At 39.5% G+C, this 24,307-nt stretch overlaps 1 protein-coding gene across 1 annotated transcript in view; it reads left to right on the top strand.

Annotated features, from left to right (window-relative positions):
- pcdh11 (protocadherin 11) overlaps positions 1–24,307 on the top strand; it is a 136,516-nt gene that overhangs the window by 34,247 nt on the left and 77,962 nt on the right. Inside the window, exon 4 of the mRNA XM_026142903.1 lies at positions 22,183–22,242. Within this exon, the coding sequence (XP_025998688.1) occupies positions 22,183–22,242 (60 nt within the window). The remainder of the gene's footprint in view (positions 1–22,182; positions 22,243–24,307) is intronic.

The following is a 24,307-nucleotide window of genomic DNA, read 5'->3' as shown; positions in this document are numbered from 1 at the left end:
CACCTGTCCACAGCCTCAAACAGTCAGACTCCAAACTCCGCCATGGCCAAGACCAAAGAGCTTTCCAAGGACACCAGGAAAAGTATTGTAGACCTGCACCAGACTGGGAAGAGTGAATCTACAATAGGCAAGCAGCTTGGTGTGAAAAAATCAACTGTGGGAGCAATCATCAGAAAATGGAAGACATACAAGACCACTGATAATCTCCCTCGATCTGGGGCTCCACGCAAGATCTCATCCCGTGGGGTCAAAATGATCATGAGAACGGTGAGCAAAGATCCCAGAACCACACGGGGGGACCTGGTGAATGACCTGCAGAGAGCTGGGACCAAAGTAACAAAGGTCACCATCAGTAACACACTACAACGGCAGGGAATCAAATCCCGCAGTGCCAGACGTGTTCCGCTGCTGAAGCCAGTGCATGTCCAGGCCCGTCTGAAGTTTGCCAGAGAGCACATGGATGATACAGCAGAGGATTGGGAGAATGTCATATGGTCAGATGAAACCAAAGTAGAACTTTTTGGTATAAACTCAACTCGTCGTGTTTGGAGGAAGAAGAATACTGAGTTGCATCCCAAGAACACCATACCTAGTGTGAAGCATGGGGGTGGAAACATCATGCTATGGGGCTGTTTTTCTGCCAAGGGGACAGGACGACTGATCCGTGTTAAGGACAGAATGAATGGGGCCATGTATCGTGAGATACATGGCCAACATGACAATGATCCAAAACACACCGCCCGGGCAACAAAGGAGTGGCTCCGTAAGAAGCATTTGAAAGTCCTGGAGTGGCCTAGCCAGTCTCCAGACCTCAACCCCATAGAAAATCTGTGGCGGGAGTTGAAAGTCCGTGTTGCTCGGCGACAGCCCCAAAACGTCACTGCTCTTGAGAAGATCTGCATGGAGGAATGGGCCAAAATACCAGCTACTGTGTGTGCAAACCTGGTAAAGACCTATAGTAAACGTTTGACCTCTGTTATTGCTAACAAAGGTTATGTTACAAAGTATTGAGTTGTATTTTTGTTATTGACCAAATACTTATTTTCCACCCTGATTTACGAATAAATTCTTTACAAATCCTACCATGTGGATTCATGGATTTTTTTTTTCACATTCTGTCTCTCACAGTTGAAGTGTACCTCTGGTGCAAATTACTGACCTCTGTCATCATTTTAGGTGGGGGAACTTGCACAATCGGTGGCTGACTAAATACTTTTTTGCCCCACTGTATGTATATATATATATATATATATATATATATATATATATATATATATAAATACATAGGACATTCAATTCAATTCAATTCGGTTCAATTTTCATTTATAGAGTGCCAAATCAAAACAACAGTCGCCTCAAGGCGCTTTATACTGTAAGGTAGACCCTGCAATAATACATACTAGCTTAGGACGGTTTATTTTGTAGTCACTAAGAACTGCTTAACCATGATTTTATTTGACCGAAACTCTGTTAGGGATATGGGTTTATCCCCGTCATTTACTGTAACACCATCATCTCACATATTTTTAATATAACATTTAATCTTGAAAATATGATACTGCAGATGCAGAGAGACAGAATCTTTGCAAAGTCAGATATTTTCATCCTTACCAAGTAGGAAGGGGGAGTAATGCTGCCATGTTTGCCTTTTGGAGATAACACCTCAGAGGTCATTTGAATGACTTGTTGTAATGTGGGTCACATCAAACACACCAGGAAACCAACTTCCTGACATGTGAGATTTTTACTCTTTTGCATTTTTTTTTTTTTTACAATCATTATATTATTACATAGCTGTGACTGGTGGAGTGCAATGCCACACATATGGGGCTTGGTGATAACACAAGAGGCTTTACACATCAGGTTTGTTCAATATTAAAGTTATAGAGACTTCCCGTTATCCCTCCATTAGATTTCTCATAAAATAAAATTTTAAAAAAAAAAATGTTACAGAAATGGAGCCCATAATCGTATCCTTAACATTCAGGATTAGAATTCCTCCAAAACTAACTGTCCTTGACTACTTTAAAGGAAAACATGAAAGGCGGTGCATGTCAAGACACACATTCCCCAGCAACGTGAAGATTCTTGGCTCTTATCTGTTTGATTTTGCACTTAGGGATTTTTTCTTCATCTTTTCTCTTCAAACATCAAGTGCCAAAGTCATTTACATGTGCTAGGGGCAACCAGAGTTAAAACACAGACATACAACTTACTGCTGTCTAGAGGCAGTGTATGAAGAAAATAAGGAAGTTGTAAGGGATAGGTAAAATAAGGCAGCAGAGGAAGAGTAAAATGAAAGGAAGGCGAGGAGGAAGGGAGGAGAAAGAGAATGAGAGAAATGAGGACAGTAGGAGGTGAGTGCAGTGAAACACAGAGAGGGTAATTCAATTTGACTAAAACTCTGTCGCTTCATACAACAGGGGATTGGCCTAACCACCAAAATGAATTAAAATTCATGAACTTTTGAAGAGAGAGCTGCCAGCAGGAAGTGGAGAGGATGAGACACAGTTAAAGCAGATATTATTTTTTTCTAATTACAAATAAATGAAGCTATTAGTTTACCTTAAATTAAAAGCAGAAGGGTTCCCTGAGAGATATGCGATCCCATGTGTAAGTCATTTAACACTGATTGGGCCCCTATTGAGCTATATAAGTCTCTGTGAAAGTATCTGTCTATGTGAAAAAATACCTTTTGGCTATAAAGAAGTGAAACTTTTAGCCTGTTAGCAATTCCATCCTCTATATAATATAATCGTATACCGAGTCACATGTCTGCACGGTGGAATTTGGCATAGACAGAACACACGCAGCCGATTATTTGTAATGCTTCCCAAACCAGACAATCAAAAGAAAATCCAGTGTTTGACTTTGATCCATGCACAATATAAATAACTAATTTATCAATTGTGCTTAAAGAGGCATACAATGGGCAGAACAGAGAACATTGTGTAGCCGGGATAATCCCTTAGAAGATTTATCCTGACGTTGCCTTGAGGGGAATAGTGGGAGCAAGAAGCAGATCCTATTCCCTCACTCTCTGTCTCTCTATCTCTGTGTCTCTGGATACATAGCCACTATCTCAGCTCCTGATCAGCCCTATTTAGTTATATTGCATTGTGTTCTTTGATATTCCAGTTAATCCGTCAAGTGAAGAGATTTAAGCTAAGATTACAATGATTCAATGAACTTTTGATTACTTGTGTCTGTAGCCCTATGGCATTTTCTTGATGCGCTGTATGTGCGTTCATATGCATTTGTTTGCTCGTATGTGTTAAGTGTGGGCGACTTTGACTGTTCCGCGTTAGAGTAGCAAGAGGATTGGAGTGATGTATCGATGGTCTGAAGCTAGACGGCTTCTCTCAGGGTACTCTGGGGCTATAGTAGGTGGTTCTAAATGTGAATAGTAGAGCAGATACATATTGTCTAAGAGTTTAATTTAGCCTAAGAGTTGTTGTTTGTTTTTATTCTAATCGTTGTTTTTATTCCAATTGTCTCGATGTAAAGATGAAATCACAGGCTTCCACTTTACGACTGCCCGGGCTCCCCAAATTTAGTATGCGAGCTTTAATCCAAGGTGAGCTCTCATGCCTGGGAACCACACAAACAAGCCAGCATAGATTTGGATAACATCTGTTTTCAGTTTTCTATCAGTTGGAGCATTCTGTATGTGCAATTACTTGAACCAATCACATGCAAAAGCTTTTTCAATCTGGCTCCTTGAGTGCTGTCACTAGTTATTACAGTGTGTGCTGTTTAGCAAAAGTGCTTTTGCAGTTTGAAGAGCATCCCAAGATATTAGTGGCATCTAATTGCATTACCTGGAGGAGACTGATGGCGCCAGTTAAAATGGCTGGAACCTTCTCAGACTGTGTTGAGGGCAAGTGCTTCTTTACAACTTATACTACATGTTTCTGACTGGAATGTTTGGTCGACTAAGTGATATTCTGACAGCTTTAAGCCTCCACTCGCCTCACCAAATACCCTTATTCCCTCAGCAATCATACATCTTACCATTAATCCACTTTCATCCATGTGAAACTAAAACAATGACAGAATGATAATGGCAGCTAATGTGGCCACATTTTGATTGCGCAAGTCAGTTTTGTTCTCATTAACTTATTCTGAATTGATTCATGCATTCATGCTTGTTTATAGTGTAAAATGTCCCTGCAGTGCAATCCATATTCAAGCAGGCCAGCTGTGAGGCTTTCTGCAGCACTTGTCCATTTAAGCTCCAAAAAAGCCAGATTGTTTTCTTGGTTTTTCAGCGTTCAATTGCTTCTAAATAACCCTTGATCAAATCTTTACATCTTTTCAACAATCCATTACACTGCTGACATTTTTCATGCATAATGTGCATAACAGAGATCTCCAAGTGGCTTCTCTTTGGCAAGGTGACAAAAATGCCTTTTTAAAATGTAGACTTTCCATAAGAATACAAAAAAAGTCATCTTGTGGGCAGCTCAACATCATTTTCCAAAGAAGCCACAGGCAAATTTTTATGACTGAGAAGACAATAAGGTGAAAACTGCCGAGTGACCCTCATGGGATGTGTCTCTAGCCCCTTCTGTCTTCCACTTCTAGATTTAGAAGGGACTGGAGGGGTTTTTAATGCACAGTCCTCACACAGTCCAGTGGGACTCTCATCTTGGGAATAGCATGCCAGTTTTATAGAGCAGGGAGTGGCAGTGGAGAGAGACAAGGGTCCTTAGAGACGCCTGGATGTTTTCCATATTAAACTGAAGAGAACACGACTTAAGATCTCACTAGTGAAATGACTCATTTTCAATGTGAAAATGCCAGTTAAATGATATGGAAATTAGCATAATTATGGAAACTGTGACATATCTAGGTCTGTTGTTGGGCTGAGATTTTATCCCACTTATACTATCCTACTCCCTTTCTTAGTCTCTTTTTTCACTTCCACGCCACCTACACGTTCCTCTAATCATTTCCCACCCTCACTTTTCCCCTGGACCCTTTTTGCACCACCACCCTTCTCACTAATTCCCCAACCTCTAACTCCCTGTTTTCTCTCACTCACTTCCTACAGAGAGTAAAATATCCATGGGCAGTTTAATCACATTAATATGAGCAAAGGATGTGAGGTAATAAATCGCTTCTTTCTCTCAATGAGCCATAAGAGGTGGTGATAAAAAACAACTTTTCTGTTGTTGTGCGCTTTTGCCTTGCAATGTGAAAAGAAGCTGTGTTTGAAGTTCAGATTAGTCTTCAGGGAGTCCCACCTATTGGGACTGTTAACCTTTAGCCATTCAGCCATAAAACAAGTGAGTTCCATTAAAATACATAATGCATGAAGGCCGAGATTGCATGCCATTGATCAGCACTTGAATAAATTGAGTTGAAATCTTATTAACATAACCAGTTACACATAAAGTGAGATGAATAAAGTGCACTATAACACCTGCAAAAATTAGCTACCATCAACCACAGTTTGTGACGGTTGAGGTGGTCAGGCTAACTGAAGCTAATTTAAAAATAAATTGTAATGAGCTATAATTCCAGCTATTTGTGCAGTGAGATGCTGGAGTTTTAGTCACAGTTTGTTTTCCTTTTTTTTTTTTAATCTTTTTTTTTAACATATTAGTCTGGATTGAAATGTCCTTTTTCTATACAGTACACACTCAGAGATCAGGCTGTGACCCTTTCTTCGATTTAATTCTGGAAAATGATTCCTCTGTATCACGACAGCAGAGGTTCACTTCGAGCAAGTAACACCGTTACATTCTTTTTCACCTTTTACTCTCTGTGTAACTAGAAATTGTTAATGTTTCATTGTTGTTTATTGTTTGTTCTTTTGGCTGGGTTTGAAAAGTTACCATGAGATATGCACACGAGCTGTTTAGCGCGGTGCAGCGTGGCCTCCAAGGCAGCTTTGACTCATGGCGCCTGGCTGCTTCAGATGTGGTAACAAAGATTGCTTCCCCCTCCTCCCCCGACAACCACACGACACTCTTTAAAGCATGAGCATGTTCCTCCTTTTAACGCAATTAAGAGATGGCTTGTCATCTTGACAGGTTGCCTTCATCTCCTTAAATGCGTGCATGCTACAGCAATAAGTCTTTACGGTACTGAAACACCACATTACTTTTTTTTTCACCATTTTTGTTTTCATGTCTCAGACTCCCTGTCTCTCTTGTATTAGGAATAATTGGGGCAATTAATTCAGGTGGATGCCCATTACGCCATATGTGTTTTCAGATTAAGTGCGGAAAAGGCTCTGTCGCCTGACCCCATGCAGACTAGGAGATGACCCAAATTGAAGCATGTTTCCTCCCACCCAAAGCTCCCCCTTCCCTCCCAGATTTCCCCTCCGACACCCGACATCCCGACGTCCCCACCCCCCTTCCGGTCCCATGCCAGCATCTCAACAACAATGCCAGAGAACGCCTGCCAATGGTGGCAGCTCCTTAATGAAATAGTAATTGTGACTGTGACTTGCATGCATCAGTTGCTTTCCTGTTCCGTTCTGTTTCATTGCACAATACAGACAGGAGTCTACTGAGTTCCAGCTTCGTAATTTCATTAATGCTCAGTGTTGCACCTCTGCGCATGGTTTGTTTTCATTACTACTTTACATTAGCCGTGATTGCATTGCCTTATTGTTTGCAGACGTAATATTTTAAGACATGCAGTTTATACATAAAGTCTACCGCAGAGTCTACAACATGTGTCTGTTGTAGAGTGACAAATAAAGTGTGGTATGCAAGAAGCAAGATCGAATATTGCCTAAAAATTGGCACAGCAAGTTTTCCGTGGTATGGTGGTGGTAACAGCTGTTCAGAGAGACACGAGAGCATGGAAATATTTAAGATCAATATATCTTTGATTTCACTGGGAGTCTATAACGGGCCTCCAATTGTACGCTTCATTACTGGACACAGGGGCCTAGAGTGCTGACCAATCCCACCTAATGAAAACAAATGCACTTGCAACCTGAAGAAAAGAAACACACTACACTGCAGTTAACATTCCACTGTCATTTTGTATGAGAACTGCGGCTGTAGTATATCCTGAACGGCAGACCTAGCAACTCAAGTGTGTCATTATGTGTGGGCAGGGAGAAGGAAAGCCAAAAAGTGCTCTAATTGCAGACTTCTGCTGAAACTAAAAAACAGATTCTATCTATCTATCTATCTATCTATCTATCTATCTATCTATCTATCTATCTATCTATCTATCTATCTATCTATCTATCTATCTATCTATCTATCTATCTATCTATCTATCTATCTATCTATCTATCTATCTATCTATCTATCGTTACAGTATTAAACTATTCTTTCATGCAGATGTTCATAAATGGTAGTGTCGTTCATCAGAGCACAAATGAGATCAGGACTATTATTTCCAAAGTGCCCATGCTGATCTGACATCAGTTTTAGCTTCAGATCATGTTGAAAATGGAAGAAAAACAAGGACATATTTAGTGATCCTAGATCAGCGTACTTTCTCTGAGGTGTTTGATGAGAGCAGCTCCAGATTAGATTAGAAGCCTTACCCTGATGAAGGTAATCCATCATCTTGTAAGCAGGAAAGAAATTATGACAATTTAGTTCCAGCAAGTCTGTCAGAAGCTCTTAGCTTTTAGTTTCTAGCGTTGCGTAACTACAAACAGAATAAAGAAGTACAAATGAAGGCTGGTGGCTCGACATGTTTTATAAAACTTGGGGGATTTTGATTTGTGACCATGACAGAGATTGAAAATACATCATACGCTGAAAGTACCTCTTTTCTCTTTCCTGCTTTTTGTTTCTCTGTTTCACCTTTTGCCTTACCACTGCAGGCAAAACAAAATGCGTGCTGCTTCCATTTCATCTGCTAAACTTGGAGATAAAACACGTATAAAACTGGATGTTTTTTGAATGTTTCACCACTTTATTCCAGTTTGTGAGACGACAACGTCTTTGAACTTGATTTCCCCCCCAACGGTGCAAGTGCTGTGTAGCCCATGAAGTAAGCCTTCTTACTGGGCACTGAGGGAACGAGCTGATCAGCCTCTCAACACAAATCTTTTGTTTTTGTTATTCATGTCATATTTCTGTCAGGTGTGGCAGCTCATCAAGCTGAAATAATGAGGCCACATTCCATGATTAGTGACAGACTCTTTAGATATTTATGTGACAGTAAACTGTTTCCTTTGTCAGACAGTTGGTTCTTGTCATTATTTCACCAAAGATCCTATTTTCTTTTTTTAATTATTATTATTCTTATTATTTGTGTTGCTCACAAGCAGTGGCATTTCTCACCACAGCACTCCTTTTGCAGGACTACAATACCCCCTCTCCCCCGTCTCCCATAAATAATTAAATAAATAAATAAATGTATACTGTCGGTTGAAGTCATAAATCCAGAAACCACTTTATAAGTGGGCGTATTAATTTAATTGAGGCAGAATCTGTTTTGTGACATGAAAGATTAATGTGGGTGGAGAGTTTTAGCAGCTTAGGAGTTTAAATGTTTATGCATTTTTTGGTTTTATAATTCCTAATACCCATTAAGTGACATTAAATAATGTAATTTGAATAGCAATTTAAGTATTCCAGGATGACGTTTTACTTTGCTCCCGCGGCACAGTCGTAGCATAAGGTGTTTACTGCTTGAAAAACAATACCTGTATATCTCTGACACAGCACCGTTATTACGCTTCACACTGTTCTCAATTAGACTGAAAGTATGATACTGATAAAGGTGATCAGTGAGTGTCTCAAACATATCACAAATGGTGTGGTAAGAAAAGCCAAGCCACATATTTATTCAAGTGAATCCAAAAAAAGTGCAGGTTTTGGATGAACTCTTTGTATGCTGCCTGCACAGACAACAGCTTGACAGTTGGTTTCAAAGAACATCTCAGCACCTGAAGGGAGGTGTGCAAGGAAGGGGAGAATCACAAAAGTGGTTCACTCATGCACATCACACTGTTCTTGTTTTTATTAATTCCCACTGTACATCTCTGCAGCACTTAAAACAGACTTTAGCTAGCACCCTCTAACTCGCATCAAAGTCAGCACTTGTTTATTGTGTCAGCTTTAGTAATAGACATTTGCCCAAACAACTGACAGTAACATTCCTTATGCAAAATAGGCAAGAGTGAATTTCCATTGTTCTCGCTGTAGGGTGGTACTGGTTTCGCATCAATTTACAGGGGAAAGAAAGGAGATTATGAAATTTCAAATCTGAAAACGGTAAATGATATAGAAGAAAACCCTTTGTGTCCACACAGATGTTTGTTTGGATAGATTTTCTCTAGTTCTAATAATTTGCTTTGCTGTTTTACAACACTTTGCACCCAGGAATTTTCTTTATAGGTGACAACTCCTGTTTCAATAATAGCTGATTTGAAGCTGATCCCTTCATTTTGCCGCATATGACACGTTAAAACTTAATTAACTCTCCGTCCGCCATAATGAGGAGTGTGATGTGTGAGTTGAGTGCCAATAAGGCGCAGTGGGGAGAGCTCGGCAAAAAAAAAAAAAAAAAAAATCACACTAATTTAAATAATTGACATTATACATGCTGTGTTGAATAAATAATTAAATAAATAAATAACACCTCTGGATCATAGCTTGGGTTTCTCATTAGAAGGCAAACTGTGCAACTCCGTGCTCAGGAATGAAAGTCAAGTGAAGCAATTGCAATAATTACAGCAGCAAGAAAAGTCTGTGCCTGTTGGGAAGGGTATAGGGGCTTCATGGAAGGCAATGAGGAGGGAGGCGCCGGCTGTCTACAGGTGCCTCTGATTAAGGGTAATCTGGCTAGCCCTCCCCTTTTTTATCTCTGCAACAAGCCCTGCTGCTTCTGGGTGCCTTGAGCTCCGTAGCTGCCTGGCGTAATGAGCTCCAAAGCCACACAGTAGATGCCCTGCAGGACAGTCCCTACAGAGCTATAATGAGCACTCCAGTGTACCAATTCGTGCTCCCCACCAAGGGGCCCTAGAAGCCAGCCTTCATTCAGACATGGGTGGGCATGGCTTGTTCACCAAACCTTCAATAGCCACCTTTCACTTCAACTCCCTTTCCAAGGTAATGGCATCCCATCTGGACTTAGTGTGATGCCGTTGCGTGTGTGGTATGAGGAATGGCAACATCGAGATCGGAGTGTAAGTCAGAGGCGGCGATAGAGATTGAGCTGCTGCAAAAATAGAGAGGAGGCAGGACATCAGAATAGAGTGCCAGGTAAAGAGTGAGGACAGCTGAAGTAGCTGGGGATAGAAAAAAAAAGGTAAATGAAGGTAGAGGGATAGAGAGTACTATAACTGACAGATAGAGTGAGCATAAGAGAAGGAGCGGAAGGTGAATTGTAAAATGAGGGAGCTGCCCAGTTAGATGGGAGACAGAGGGGTGGAGAGAAAGAGAGAGGAGTATCCTGGTATAATGAGGTCTATGGAGGAGGGTGGGTAAAGAGAGGAGGGGGTGTCAGAGTCCAAGGTGAGATAGTGGAAGAGCAGGAGAGTGAGAGAGAGTGAAAGAGAAAGAGACGCTCTTTTGCCAAACAGCGGTCCCTCTGTTGGTGCTGGGGTGTATCTGTGTGTTTAAGAAACTGCACTGCTGTGCTTTTGCTCTCTTAAACAACCAGGAGGTAGGTGAGAGGATCGACGGGCCTGACCACAGAGCAGGGCTTTGAAGCTGCCTCACGCTGCGAGAAACTGTATTGGATTTAGAGAGACTGCCTTTCAAAATGAAAAAGCGGAGAATGAAAGACAAAAGAAATGGAAAACTAAAATAGAGAAAATATTACAAGAGAATAAAAAGAAATATGCATTATGCATGAAGTATTCCTCATACATGCACTTTCTGCAGTTATCACTAAAAGATTAGCATAACAATTAACATTTTATAATGGCCTACATGCCAGTAGCAAGATGGGGATGAAGAACATGATGTGGGATTATTCGCCATCATTATGTGGCCATAAACAATTTTCAGGGCTAGGAAAGATTCTGTTTATTTTTCAAATTAGTTGTCTTTTGCATCAAAGCCTTGTATTTTCCTGCATTTTGCATTTGTGGATGTGCTTCTCTGCGTGAACGCCTGCGCGTGTGTGTGTGTGTTCTAAGATGTTTGTGAAGTCCACAAGTAAAAAGGCCCTCATCATCTTTCATCTGTGCTGCATTTATTCTACAGTAGCAGTGCAGCAGCTGTTGCAGCTATATTTTTTTCTCCTTTTTTCCCCCTCCACACGTATTTTGTATTGCGTATAAAATCTTGTGCATCTTCAAATAGCACGTTGTCAGATCACCAGTTGTACCTACTGGCAACTGAAAAGAATACGTTATCATTGTCTGAAGAAATACGCTTGGGAGGAGAGTAAGTGTACAGCATTGTATACAGATACACAATAGACACCGTCAAATGAGTAACTTTTTTATACTACAACAGCTACATCTGTATCAGAAAGGATTAGCATGGCGGGAAGGATTGGACAGTGTGTCTTATTTTAATTGCTGTGTATTTTAAATAAATTCCCAATGCTTTTCTTCTTGAATAGAACCTCTGTGGGGACAGAAACTGTCTTTTCTGAATACGGTTCCATATGGGAATAAGGATTACATTATTATTATTATCTTGTGAGGGATTAAGGATTTGTCTCATTTTGTCCCAGTGAGTAGTGTTGCCCTGCAAAATACAACTAAATCACAACACAGTGTAACAAAATACATATACTTAGTTTTATTTTTTTAATAACAGCATCTCATGCATGGAAAACCAGTAACATTTTTCTAAAAAAGATACTGAAATTAAAAACGACATTCGGGCTCAGTTTTCAATCCATCATAGAGGACAGATCAGTGAAATTTCCTGTTATCTAAATGCGCAGCTTGACATTTTATTTTTGCTGTCATATTATTCTGTGTTACATCAATGTCATCCTATTGTTGGGAACACGTGATAAAGAGCAATGCCAAGCAGTAGACGTGTCTATATGAGAACTATGCAACACGTTTTAGCTTAAGAATGGAAGGAGTGTTCGCTTTCTACTGCACATCTAAAATGTACACAAATTGGTATCATTACTTGTTTCACATGGGTCACTTGGCACCAGTGCAGTATTAACCGAGAGGACACCAGAACAAAGCGCCGCCCACAGCCACAATTGACCTTTGGGGTTCTGATCTCTTAATGTGTTTCTCTGTGTTGGTGCTGATAAAGCTTTTCTTTTCCTCTGTCCAAATCTATAAAGGTTTTTTTTTTCAAAGATGCTGGCAATGCGAAGTGGGAGACACAAATACCCTCTCCATTCCACGGTCATAATCTCTGCCTCTGCCATCGATAGCTCTAATAGGTGTTTAGAAGGCCTTGTATGTGTCTCCATTTGATAGCCTGCTAATGGTTCGACATGTCATTCAGAGAAAATGTTTTGTGTTGAGTGGGCGGGATGGAAGCAAGATCAGAATTCACCACAGGAGGCCTTGGCTGAACAACTGAAACATGTAATCAAAAGCCCCCCAAATAAACCCCAACCCCCAAATCTTGTAAAACAGAGTATTTTCACTAAGTTAATCTATATTCCCACCTGAAAGAGATGAAAAGATGTGCATTCATGCTCAAAACACCCAAGTTATTTTGTTATGGCTATCTGGTAATTGTCAGGGCAGCCTCTTTTAAGAAAGTCCCTTTTAAATTATTGAATCTGCCAAACGATTCACTGCTACATTTAGTCACTGTAATTATGAACTCACCACCCCAGCATAATACTGTGTTTTTGTGTATTTGACAAGCCATGTGTGATTGTGTGGTGATTCAAAAAAGTTTAAAGCCAGTTCTCAAATGTACACTTTGTACCATGTTAGATCTAAAAAGAGAGACGTTGGTGTCGGCGATGTGATTAGCTTCAGTCCCAGTTGGGCTGCAGAGAATGGAATACATTAGTTGACTAGTAGATATGTGAATTATATAATATTAGATTGATGTGTCCAATTGGATTTAAATGACAGTTATATTGTGTCTAAATCATATTTAAAACTGAGTGTCATATTGGATTCACAAGAGCAGACAGTCTCCCATTGGAGTACCTGCCAAAAAATAGATGAATCTATGAGTTAATTCTTAATCATTGTGAAAATGGATTTTAAAGATATCTGAAGTCTCGTCGTGCAATTTTTAACATTTTTCATTTCTTCGGTTGTTCATTAATTAAGAATTGTTATATATTTTTGTCCTATAATAGTCACATTACATTTTACAGCAAGAATTAGTTCGGCGGAGCACAGTAAACAATATATATAAATATAAACTGTAAAAACAATATGACTTTTTGAGATTCAACACCACCATGGATTAATTATATCCTCTTTCCCAGAAAGAAATCCATTCATAATACTTTCTGACTTAACTCTGCCTTTTACACCAGGCTTCAGCAGCCTGCTGCTGCTACTTGGCCACAGAAGTTCTCCACTGGGGTTTAACGCAACCAATGAGATTATTTATGCTTGCATAGCAGCTCTGTCTCTGAAAAAACATGTTTGTATTGCTAAAACCCCAATCTGCCTACATGTCCTGGTTCATGTGTGGCCGTGACTCCCCAGACTGAAGGTTTGGTCGAGGTCTCTCTTTCTGCTAGTAGTGTGGAACACATGCCTGGCACGACCAGTGCCATGGGGGGAATGGCACACAGCTGGTTTGATTGGACTCTGGCCTTAATCGCCCATGTCTCTGCCATCAGCGCTCAAGGAGCAGTAACACACATGTTAACTGTGCTCATACAAGGGAAACTGATTGGAGCCTTCTAGATTTATTCCTAATCAAATACTGAATTGTGCCCAGACAGATAAAATGCTGGTGTCGCTTTCCAAGTCTGGTATCAGTGTCTAACAAGAAAGTTTGGGCTAGGTGTTCAACGAGCTACTTTGCGGTCTCAATTTTTCAGCAAATGAAGGGGGCTGTTGTCAGAGAGCTGATTGTAGGGTGCAAAATACTGGGTGACAATCTGCGTGTCAAGATAAATACATCTGCTCCTGAGGAAATGCCATTAGCCATGCATATTTTAATCCTAAATAACTGTTATAAAAGGTTGCAAAACAAAAATACAAGGATCTAAAAGGTCAGTATTGAGCAGCTTAAACAAGAGTAGACTGCTCATCTAAACGAGAGCATCTCACCTGTAACTGATGAGAAGTGCAAGTTGGAGACTTTGTTTTTAATTCTCGTTCCTCGGATGTACTGTTATGCATCACATTTATCATTCTGACCTCTTTTGTCAAACAGCAGTCAAATCAGAATGCTTTTTTTAATAACACATGCACTGAATAATATAACTTGCTAAGATGTTAAATATTGTCATTTATCAAAAAAGCCATTGCCTGACCATGAGAAGAAGTCAATAACAATGTGTAGCTAATGTAATTTTGAATACACTTAATGCTCTGCTTAGCCGACTAGAGAGGGGACTGCAGTAATAAATCGGTTGACTGTTACTGATAAGCTTAACAGCAAAGCAGCATCCAAGCATTTGAATGAGGGCATTAATGGTTGTTTAAAACAGGAATAATGAAGTGACAACAGCAGTGTTGTGTTGCCTCTTGCTCTTGAGAGGAACGTCTGCCAGTGGAGGAAAATGGTGACTTGCTTACTTCTAAAGGACATCAGCAGAGAAGTAGTACTTCCAGTCATCAGAACTTGGCGAATACTTTAATTGCAAATGACAAAAACAAACAAACAAACAAACAGAAAAAACAAAACAACGTGGCCTCATTTCAGCATTTCATTTCATTTGTGTCAACAGCTTCTCGTGCATGCGCACAAACTTAAAAGCGTACGCACAGGGAGACCACTCTTAATCTTTTTGACGCACACATGTGGATGCTCATGCACGTTTGCTTGCGAAATACACATAGAAGCTCATATGCAGTGCACAAACACAAAGCAAATGTCCTCACAAAGTAGATGAGCTCCATTCTGTGTCGAATCGAAAGCATCTGCAAAGCCAGTTGCTCTCGGCCGTGGAGGCGTGCATCAGCCGGCAGAGGCGCCTGCTTGGTGTCCCAGGGTGGCTCGCGTAACACTTGGCCTGCTCCCTAGCCACTGCCGGGATCAGAAAGGCCCACTGCTATCATCCGGGCGCTGGCAGCAGTGAGGCTAGGCTTAGAATGACAAATTGGTTTGAGGGAGTGAGTGAGGGAGAGAGCAAGCCAAGAAATATACTTTGAAGAGAGAAATGCATTCCGGGTTTCGACAAGCATGCCATATTATATGGTCAAGTGTACAAGTCTGACTCCTGCCACGCGGATTGATCGAGATCCCAAAGACACTTAAATGAGGCGAGGGTCTTTCATCGTGACAATGCCAAAGAATTTATCTTAGAAAGTCACCCAAAATATGACTGGATTACAGAGCTTTTCAGCATGCGGTCTCTCGTCTCGTGGCCTCAATTTTCATTGAACTGCCCTTTTATTTTTAGCAACAATAGTTTAGTAGTATTTGCTTATGTTTCACAGTGTTGGAAATGTAGAAATTTCTAAATGCACATTACAATATTTCCAACTTTATCCAAAGAAACCCGAATTATTGTGTAAATCAGGATGTTTACATACAGAAATGCATTTCAGATAATTGTAGAAATAATCTGAAAAAAATATATGTTGTGTAATACATGCTAATGTAATTTTCTCTGATGGATTATTGATTCAGAATGTATTACTTGCTTCATATTTCAACAAACTCATCATTGCCACCATCATCAGTGATTACAGCCAGTGAATGATGCTCTGTGTTTATGGTTTGGGAGAGTTATTCTTTTCAAATGAAACACGCAGGGAAAAATGGTGGTTAGTGAAATGTTATCTTTATTTTGGACTGAAGTAGAGCATGAACTGATATTTAGCCACTAAATATTGCATATATAATACATGGCATGTATAGCATATCACTATTACAAGTATCAGCTTAAAAAATTGTGTGTCTGTTTTCTGTATGATGGTTCTGAAAACAAAATCTCCTAATGCAAAGTCAGAGCAATAAAAACAATATTAAGCTTCTTCAGCATATTTTAGATTATCGGAAACCCACATTCGGTGAAATCCGACTGTTGTTAATCCACAACAAAACTGCATTTGTAAAAAAAAAAACGTTCAAAATTATAGGGGCAAGAAAATTCCAAAATAAATGGGGAACGGTGCAACTATTGACACTGGCAAGCTGTTTAATGTTGGAGGTGCACAGCATTCTGCTCAGCCCGAGGAGGAGACTGCGTACGAACGCTTTGCATATTCAAACAGGAAGTACTTTATTTATCGCGTGCAATCAAATCTACAATTGACTGTATAAGGGATAATCTAATTAAACATTAGCACAATTATCGGTCTTGGCCAATTGGATAACTGACTTATTAACTAGTGTTGTCTTCTGCTGTTTTAAGCAATAGTTGTTTTAAACAAGCAGCTTTGTAGGTTGTAATTACTTTTTCTGCAGGCTTGTTGGCACCTTGGTCAAAGGCAACCTCCTGTGTGGACTCCCTCATGTAAATAAGAGCCCCTTTCCTTGCCAAAGCAATCATGACATTGCACTGGTGTAATGCTAGGCCTGCAAATAAGCCATGTCAGAAGCATATGCACAAGACACCGGATGTAGCCCTCTTGAATTCCCTCTCTCAGCAAACTGCAGAGATGCACCATTTGGCATCTCTGGAATTTGGTTTGAGGTTGCAGAGTATTTTACTTTTGTTGTCAAATTGCTTTGCAAATGAGGCCCACTCTGGCATGATTTCAAAGAGCTTGTGCTATATGTGCAGCTTCCTTCAGGCACTAGTTTCTGAACCTTCATCATTCTCTATGCATATGCACAGTACTGCGCTAAGCTCACATGGAAGGCTAGATAAACATGCCAGGCTGGGAGGAAGATGGAAGGCAGTATGCTTATGTCTTGTCAGCCTGTCTGTATGTTGATTTTGTGTTGTTCAACTTGACTGGCATGGTCTATCTAATAACATGGCAGGTAGACAGTACGAAAGCCTCGTAGGTTTCTACCCATTAAAATGATATTCAATCATTTTTGATGCGCTTTTTTTTGCCCCAAACCACGCCTTATAATGATTCAAGGTTCGAGCGCCATTCACATTGAAATGTTGTGTTGCTTGAAGCCACATCAAAATAATTGTTTTGATATGTTCCGTTTTTGACTTGGCAATGACATTAATAGGAGGTGATTGTACAATGAGGATAAAAAGCATTTTTTGAGGTATGTTGACTAAATTTCAGCCATGAATCCCCTGGCTCACAATTATACGTTTTTAGTCTGGGCATCATGGAACAGCCATTGCTTTGAGATACAAGTGTTGCACATATTGCGTGTCCTTTTGATTGCATGTCCAAGTCAGCCACTAAATAATAATGCAGGGATTGAAACAAAATAGCCCAAGGCTCAGAAATTGCTAATGAACATCACCAGGGTGCAGCTGGGGTTGCACTGTGTGATAAAGGCATTGAAACCTTACTTCATGTTTCAAAGGCAAATAATCTGTGGTCGATTTCTTTATACTCCAAACATCTGTGTCACTGCCTTAAAAGTGTCGGGAGACAATAAATGTGCACTAAGGAAAACTACAGATGACTCGCTAAAACGAGATATATATTCCAACGTGTCATAGTTTCAAGTGTTAACTTCAGCACTGGACATCTTTATGGCATATGTTTCTGTGGACTGATAAGCAGTGGAAGCATGATCTCTGTCATCACAATATTACAAATATGTGTTTTATACTTGTTACATTTTCTCCTTTCACTGCCTGTCTAGAACTATTCTCACTTTGCAGAGAACTGGCAAGCAACGGGAAATCCGTGGAGAGGCAAAGAGACAGAAGGCAAGAAAAAGAGAATATATTTGGTGCTATGTGCTGCAGATCAAAAACGTGGCAGTCACATGATCAAAGGCATTTGATAATCCTTGAACTACAATGCTCCTTTAATCCTAGCGAGAGAACTATATTTTATTGGGGGAGGAGGGCTGAAACAATGTTGGGGTGACAAACAGAGCTGAAGAAGCAGTAACTAGCTGGTAGAAATACAGTTTACTAAATGTGGCACAGTACTTTTGTGGGAGCTGGGGAAGAAAATAGTATAAAGCCTCCTTGTGTGGGGAGAAAATGGAGGCTGAGTTGATGGGACTAGAAACACAAATGTGCCACAAGTCAGTGTCCACTCAGCACTGAATAGTGCTCTTGTTTTTTTTCACTATACTTGTTGGGGAAGTTGGCTCGGTGAATGTGACTAGACTGCCTTATACTACATCTGCCACACAGAAACAGAGTGCAAGCTACACAGGGTTTGGGCTACGACTTCTCCCAGTCAAGTTGAGTTTCTGGCTAGTTCATTTTCCTGAAGATTCTTTTATACATATGTTTAAAAAATTGGATGGTTTACAAAAATATGCTATATAATCAAATGGCAGAACAACAACATACCAAATTGTATTTATTATTTATTAATTTTAATTCATTGTGAATTTACATATGATATATTACACTTTTAAAAAAACCTATGCAATTCTTGAACTGCAATATTTCATGTTGGGTGTAAAAGCAGCACCATCCCTATAGAGCCTGAAGGTTTTCACAACTTGCAAAAAACACTTGTCCACAAAACATTGTAAAGAAATTTGAGATTTTGTTCAGGACTTAAAGTAAAGGCGTCCAAAGAATTAGACAACTCTGTGCACAAAGGATCAGGCAAAAAACACATATTGAATAGATGTGATCGGTGAATTATCAGGCACAACTGCTTTAAAATAGATGTCGCTCTGTAGTGAAAATCATTGCACAGGCTCAGACACATTTCTGAAAATCATTGTCATTAAACACAGTTCATCCACTAGATGAAAGTTAAAGCCAGGAACATTATAAGAGAGTCTATTGTAACACTATCATGAAAGAATCTGGGGACTATTTCTAATCTATATATTATACAGCAGCAAAGCTGAGAGTAGAAAAGCTTTTTTAAAACCTGAAGTGACATCCACACAGAGAGCGATTCACTCATCCATATCACTTTGAAGTTAATGTAGGTGCAGACTCTGGTTGCCTAGGTAACCCTCTAATGCATTTACTACCAGGTCATATGTCAATCAACAGTATCCTGCACTTTTAGCTGTAGTTGCTTCAGTTGCTCACCTCAAATCTGAGAAACGTTGACTTGTTGAGGTGTATATGGCTGCTGAGTGGAGTTTTTTATACCTTACAATGCAAAATAAAAAAAATAAAAAAACATATATTTTTTAAAAACTTACCCATTTTCTCAGAAAGTTGTATATCAAAACTTTTTTGTTTTTGTTTTTGCAAGAGCATGATCCCGGAGCCGAAGAGAAGACGTAACATTTTTATCACCTCACACCTGAAAAGTTTTACTGAAGCTTTACTTGTGTTCAGTGATGCACATCTTCTCTTAAATGTTTTTTCTAATATCACACAAGATTAATAGAGACAGAAAACATATAAATGACAAATAGTTATTTATGAAGTCTTTTATGACAAAAGATTTCAGATTTTTATTATTATATCTTAACAGGCACATAAAAGCCCATTTTTAACATTCACCTTTTTCAGTTCTGTTGTTTTAAAAAAAAAAAAAAAAGACAAAGTAAAAATCAAGAAAACTTTCATCTGAAACTCTTCAAAGTATGCTTGTTCTGAAGAAATTTAAGATTCCGTGTGGGAAACTTTCAACAGAGAAGCAGACAACTCACAGGTCCTCAGCTGGCACTGTCATTACTATAACCTTAGACCAAGATTGTGTTGGACTGTGAAAGGAGTAGCACACAATGTACATTTTTTGGCAGATTCCCACATGGAATATCTTTAAAAGAAATACTCCAGTGACTTTCAGAAGGCAGTCAGTCTCATTGTTCAAGAACCATAGAACAACTCTCTGTCCCATGCAGCTTTTTACGCACATGTTGGTAAAGTGAAATAAAAAAAAAAGAGTATGTATTTATAGCAAAAACAAAAAACCCTTTTAAATAACAAGTATAAATATTTTGCATATTTTTGTTTTCATTTGTCTTTTATGCAGACTTTTAGCGGAAAAACTGTGCGACATTTATTAAAGTACACAATTAAGACTTACACAGTTTGTGAGCTGCTGAGTGAGGCTCCTAATTTATATGATGAGAGTAAAGACAGCGAGATAGAAATAGAGCTCATTCTTAGATTTTATCAAAACATTTCCAAGAAATCAGAAAGATAAAATTGTCTTATATTTTCTTCAGAAACTGTAATATATATGTGTGTAACATGCGCTCTCTCTGGGCCTCATCCTATTACAATGACCAGCCCATGCATGGTGAGAAGACAAAAACATCAATATGTGGCGTAATCCAAATCCCTCTGTTGCAAGCATTGTCAATAGTCTTCATTATCAGATGCAAAATGTCCCAGACAAAGGTGAGTTGAAAAATGACAGTCGTTTTTACTTCCATATGTTTTCCCTTATCACCTCTCTACTCTACTGTCTCTCCTGTAACTGTGCGGAGATGAGCTATGAGGTGTTTGTCAGAAAAGCTGTACAGTTTCCACGCTGATGAAACACTAATGATTATTATATAGATTCAACGAGTGAGTTAAACTAGGAATTTATTAGAAATGGCATGAGTGAAAAGTGGTGGTTAGCTTTATTGTTTTTTTTTACTTTTTTGCATTTGATAATGTCTCTTCTTTAACAGTATTTGTACTTCCAAATTAAAGTAGTTGTTAATTTGGATCACATATTGTTTTGTACAAATTCAACAAAACAAAACAAATAAATAACTAAATACTTTTGCATAAACATCACATTGTGTGTTCAATAGTTTTAGCATATTTGGCATTGGTGGTAAAGGGAATATTTTCCTGAATGCTTTGTGTGAAGTTTTTGCAAGTCATGCCTTGATTAATCGCCAGTATTGATGGTGTGCCGAGTTATCTGTACATTGCAAACACTGTGGTTCACATTATAATTGATTGGACTCTCTTTTTTTCTTTTTTGTCACTCTCCTCCTAACTCTACAATATCCTGTAGAATCTAATATTCACAATTTTGGAGGCAGTGTTCAGAATCAAGGTCATTCATTTTCCCCCACTGGGAACATGCAGAAGGAAACTCCATTTCCTGCTCCTACCCACAAAGAAAATAATTCATGTTTATTTGTCACATCAATTAAGATATCATGGTTATATTGCCTACTCAATCTGTAGGGAAAATTTTGTCTACTAATTCCATCGTCCCAGCAAGGCCCATTTATTCATTTATATTTCATGACCTGGTGTTTACGCTACAGTGAATGCCTGGCTGATTTTTTTTTTCTCCCCTCTCTTAGTTGCCTTGTCCAGAGAGGTGTTCTCCTTCTACGTTGCGATGAAATATAGATGTTAAGAGTCTGGAGAGTCGAGTGTCTCATCTGTCCTAGAGAAACCATAAGGCAGCCATTAATAGTGTCACAGAGCATCAGACGTACCACAGGCACATAATTGGAAATGAGGACATAACTGAAAGCACCTGCTTGAAAATCAACAGGGCCTTCCCACGAGGCAAGCCCTCGGTAGATTCCAAAAGAAGTTTTCCGAGCCCCTCCGCTTCCCTGCTGGTTCTGTTTCACCCATTGCTCTTTTTTTTTTCATTTCTCACTGAGGTCAGCTCAAGATGGCTTATTGTTTTTTCTTTTTTTTTTATGATGGCATTGTGAGTATGCAAATACTTTGGATCTTTGCATAATCACAAGCAGCAGGACCATCTGTTGTTGGCTTGTTGACTTACCTTGTGTCTGCTTTTAATGGTGTTTTCTTGTATCTGAGTGATGTATTGGTGTATTAACAATGTGATAATCATTTAACCTCAAAAAATGCAGTCGGGCGTGTACGAAAAATCCGAACATATGTTCAGCGAAATCTTCTGACAAAGAAGGATTTATAATCTTTGAGCAGGGATAGAAATAAGGGAACACAAAAACAAATAACAAAAAAAATCACTCCGCTCACGTTATGTCAGATAAGACGACGCTGTCAAGATAGAGATTTAAAATGTGACGCTTGACAAATGTTGTGATCTTGGCTTAGTGGGTAGTAAAGAGTGGGAGTTAACCCCCACTTAAAAACACAGCAAAAATACTAATAGCAAGGAATAGTAAATAAGATGAAACTTTATGCAAGGATATGCCTCCAATGAAACATGTCCCTGATAATGTTTTTTTTTTCTACTAGAACCAGAGCCAGACACCAGAGAAGTCTTTTAACTCACCGCCTCCCATTTGTCCTCATAAGGTAAGCTTCAGTTTGCTTTCAGGCAAGGAATAAACAGCATTATGTGAAATAATTACAGATATTTTAAGAATACGATGTTCTTATTAAGCTGTGATTCTGTGTCTATTTGCAATTTTGCATTTGTAAATTAGCTGCATAATATGTCAAGACCCTTTTCATCTTCTCACATATCTGATGTTCCATTCACCATATCATTGCAAGACTCTTTGCCAAATGGTGTGCAAAATGAATTTGTTTATCATGGGTTCTTAAAGAAACTATTTTCATTTCCAAGACAACAGTTTCATCTGTTTTCTGTTCTTCCTCTGTGCGTTCTGCTAATCGTTCGAGATTTATTTAACATGAAGCGAGAAGGGCAAATTTATTCAATGCTAATTAGTCTTGTACATGCACAGTCAAAGTCATCACTTCACTGTGATGGTCTCAAGTCGTCACCACACACTGACTGAAGTCACTGTCCCCTTCAACCTCTACTCCTGATGCGTGACTCTTGCAAATGTGATAATGTGCCATGCAGTGAAATTCGCGCAATTTCAGTTCACTTAGCACCAAACGTGTCAAAAATGCCTGTGTCCTTTTCTGGATGAATGGGCGTTATGGCTGAGAGTGGCTTATTGCAAGAGTGGACCTTGGTAAAAGGAGCCCAATAGATGGAAGCTGTCTGACAGGCTGTCATCAACTGTTCAAAGCCTAACACCGCTCTACATCCCTAATGCACAGCTAGCTGTCTGAAATGACTTTGGTGGCATTAAAATATGCAGACAGTGGTCGGACAGTAAATAATAACAAAATATGATACCCGTTTCTCTGCTCTGTCACTGGAAAATCACTGGAAAAAGTAAATTATCTGCATATCTATCATTGTAGAATAAGAACGCACATCCATGTAAGGCATGAACTTTTCAAATTTGGGTTGCTTTTGGTGAGAAATTACAGCGTGCCGTAGCTCTAATGGGGTGTTACAGATGTGTTAATGTAAGAAGACATCACTTTCGATTGCTCCACATACTATGTCTACGTCTTGTTTCCTCTGGACCCCATACTTCTCTCTCTTTCACTCTTTCCATTTTTACCCAGCTGATCAGGACTGATGTAATGGGGGAACACTGTGGGTTTGCGGATAGTGTTATTCACGTTTTAGCTGTTAGCAGCTGAACATAATCTCCCTCTAGTCAGCTCACATTAGTCTCCATGATCCACACCAGCCCAATATGTGCAGCGAATGCATTGGGCCAGCTGGGGTAATTTAGTATGTCAGTCAGTTCAGGAGGCTGGTAAAATGAGTAAATGGCTGGATATGATTTATATGTAAAGAATATTCTGATTATAATGGCTCTCAGAATAGAATATCCACTGGCTTTTTAAACTTCTCTTCATCTGCATTGTGTGCATCCCCCAGATAGATAGCGAAATGAACAGAGGGCTTTTAAACTGACTACTCTGTGATTATATTAAGAATGTGAGAGTGAGAGAGCGAGGAGAGGGAGGAGATCGGGTGCCCGAGCACTAAGTATATATAATTGCTTCTTGACACATTGGCCAAATTCTGCAGTGCCAGGATCTGAGCGAAGATGATTAACGGCTGTCCAAGTGGGTGGGCACTGCAGGTCGTTCAGGGCCTTTGGTTTCCATAGTGATTCTAGTCTAAAGGCCATATATTGCATAGTGAATATCCCAGAGGTCCACACATTGTTAAACTACAATTATAACTCACATCAAGAGCATTGTCTGTCCACCGCAAACTCTCTTATTCACCCACCAAGTGTCTTGCTGCGTTTTCCCTCTGCTCATCATTTATTTTCTCTTCTTATTTTCTTAAATTGTCTCCCCTAGCTGGCGAGAAGATAAAGAGTAAAAATTTTGCATTATGTGAATAATTGATGTGTGGGCTCACCTCAGAGCATCATCACACTACGGCAGTCGGGGTAAGAGGTGAGGGTAAGATCATATTTCTGACATGAGGCTTCAGGCTACAGAAAATTGTTTCACAAGGGTTTTCACAAGGTTTTCCTGTGAATCGACAGCGTGAATAACAACTCCTCATTATAGCACAACAGGGTAGTAA

This window comes from Astatotilapia calliptera, chromosome 2, assembly GCF_900246225.1.
Source record: "Astatotilapia calliptera chromosome 2, fAstCal1.2, whole genome shotgun sequence".
In the NCBI taxonomy this organism is placed as follows: Eukaryota; Metazoa; Chordata; class Actinopteri; order Cichliformes; family Cichlidae; genus Astatotilapia; species Astatotilapia calliptera.
This window is presented reverse-complemented; position numbering and strand designations above follow the sequence as displayed.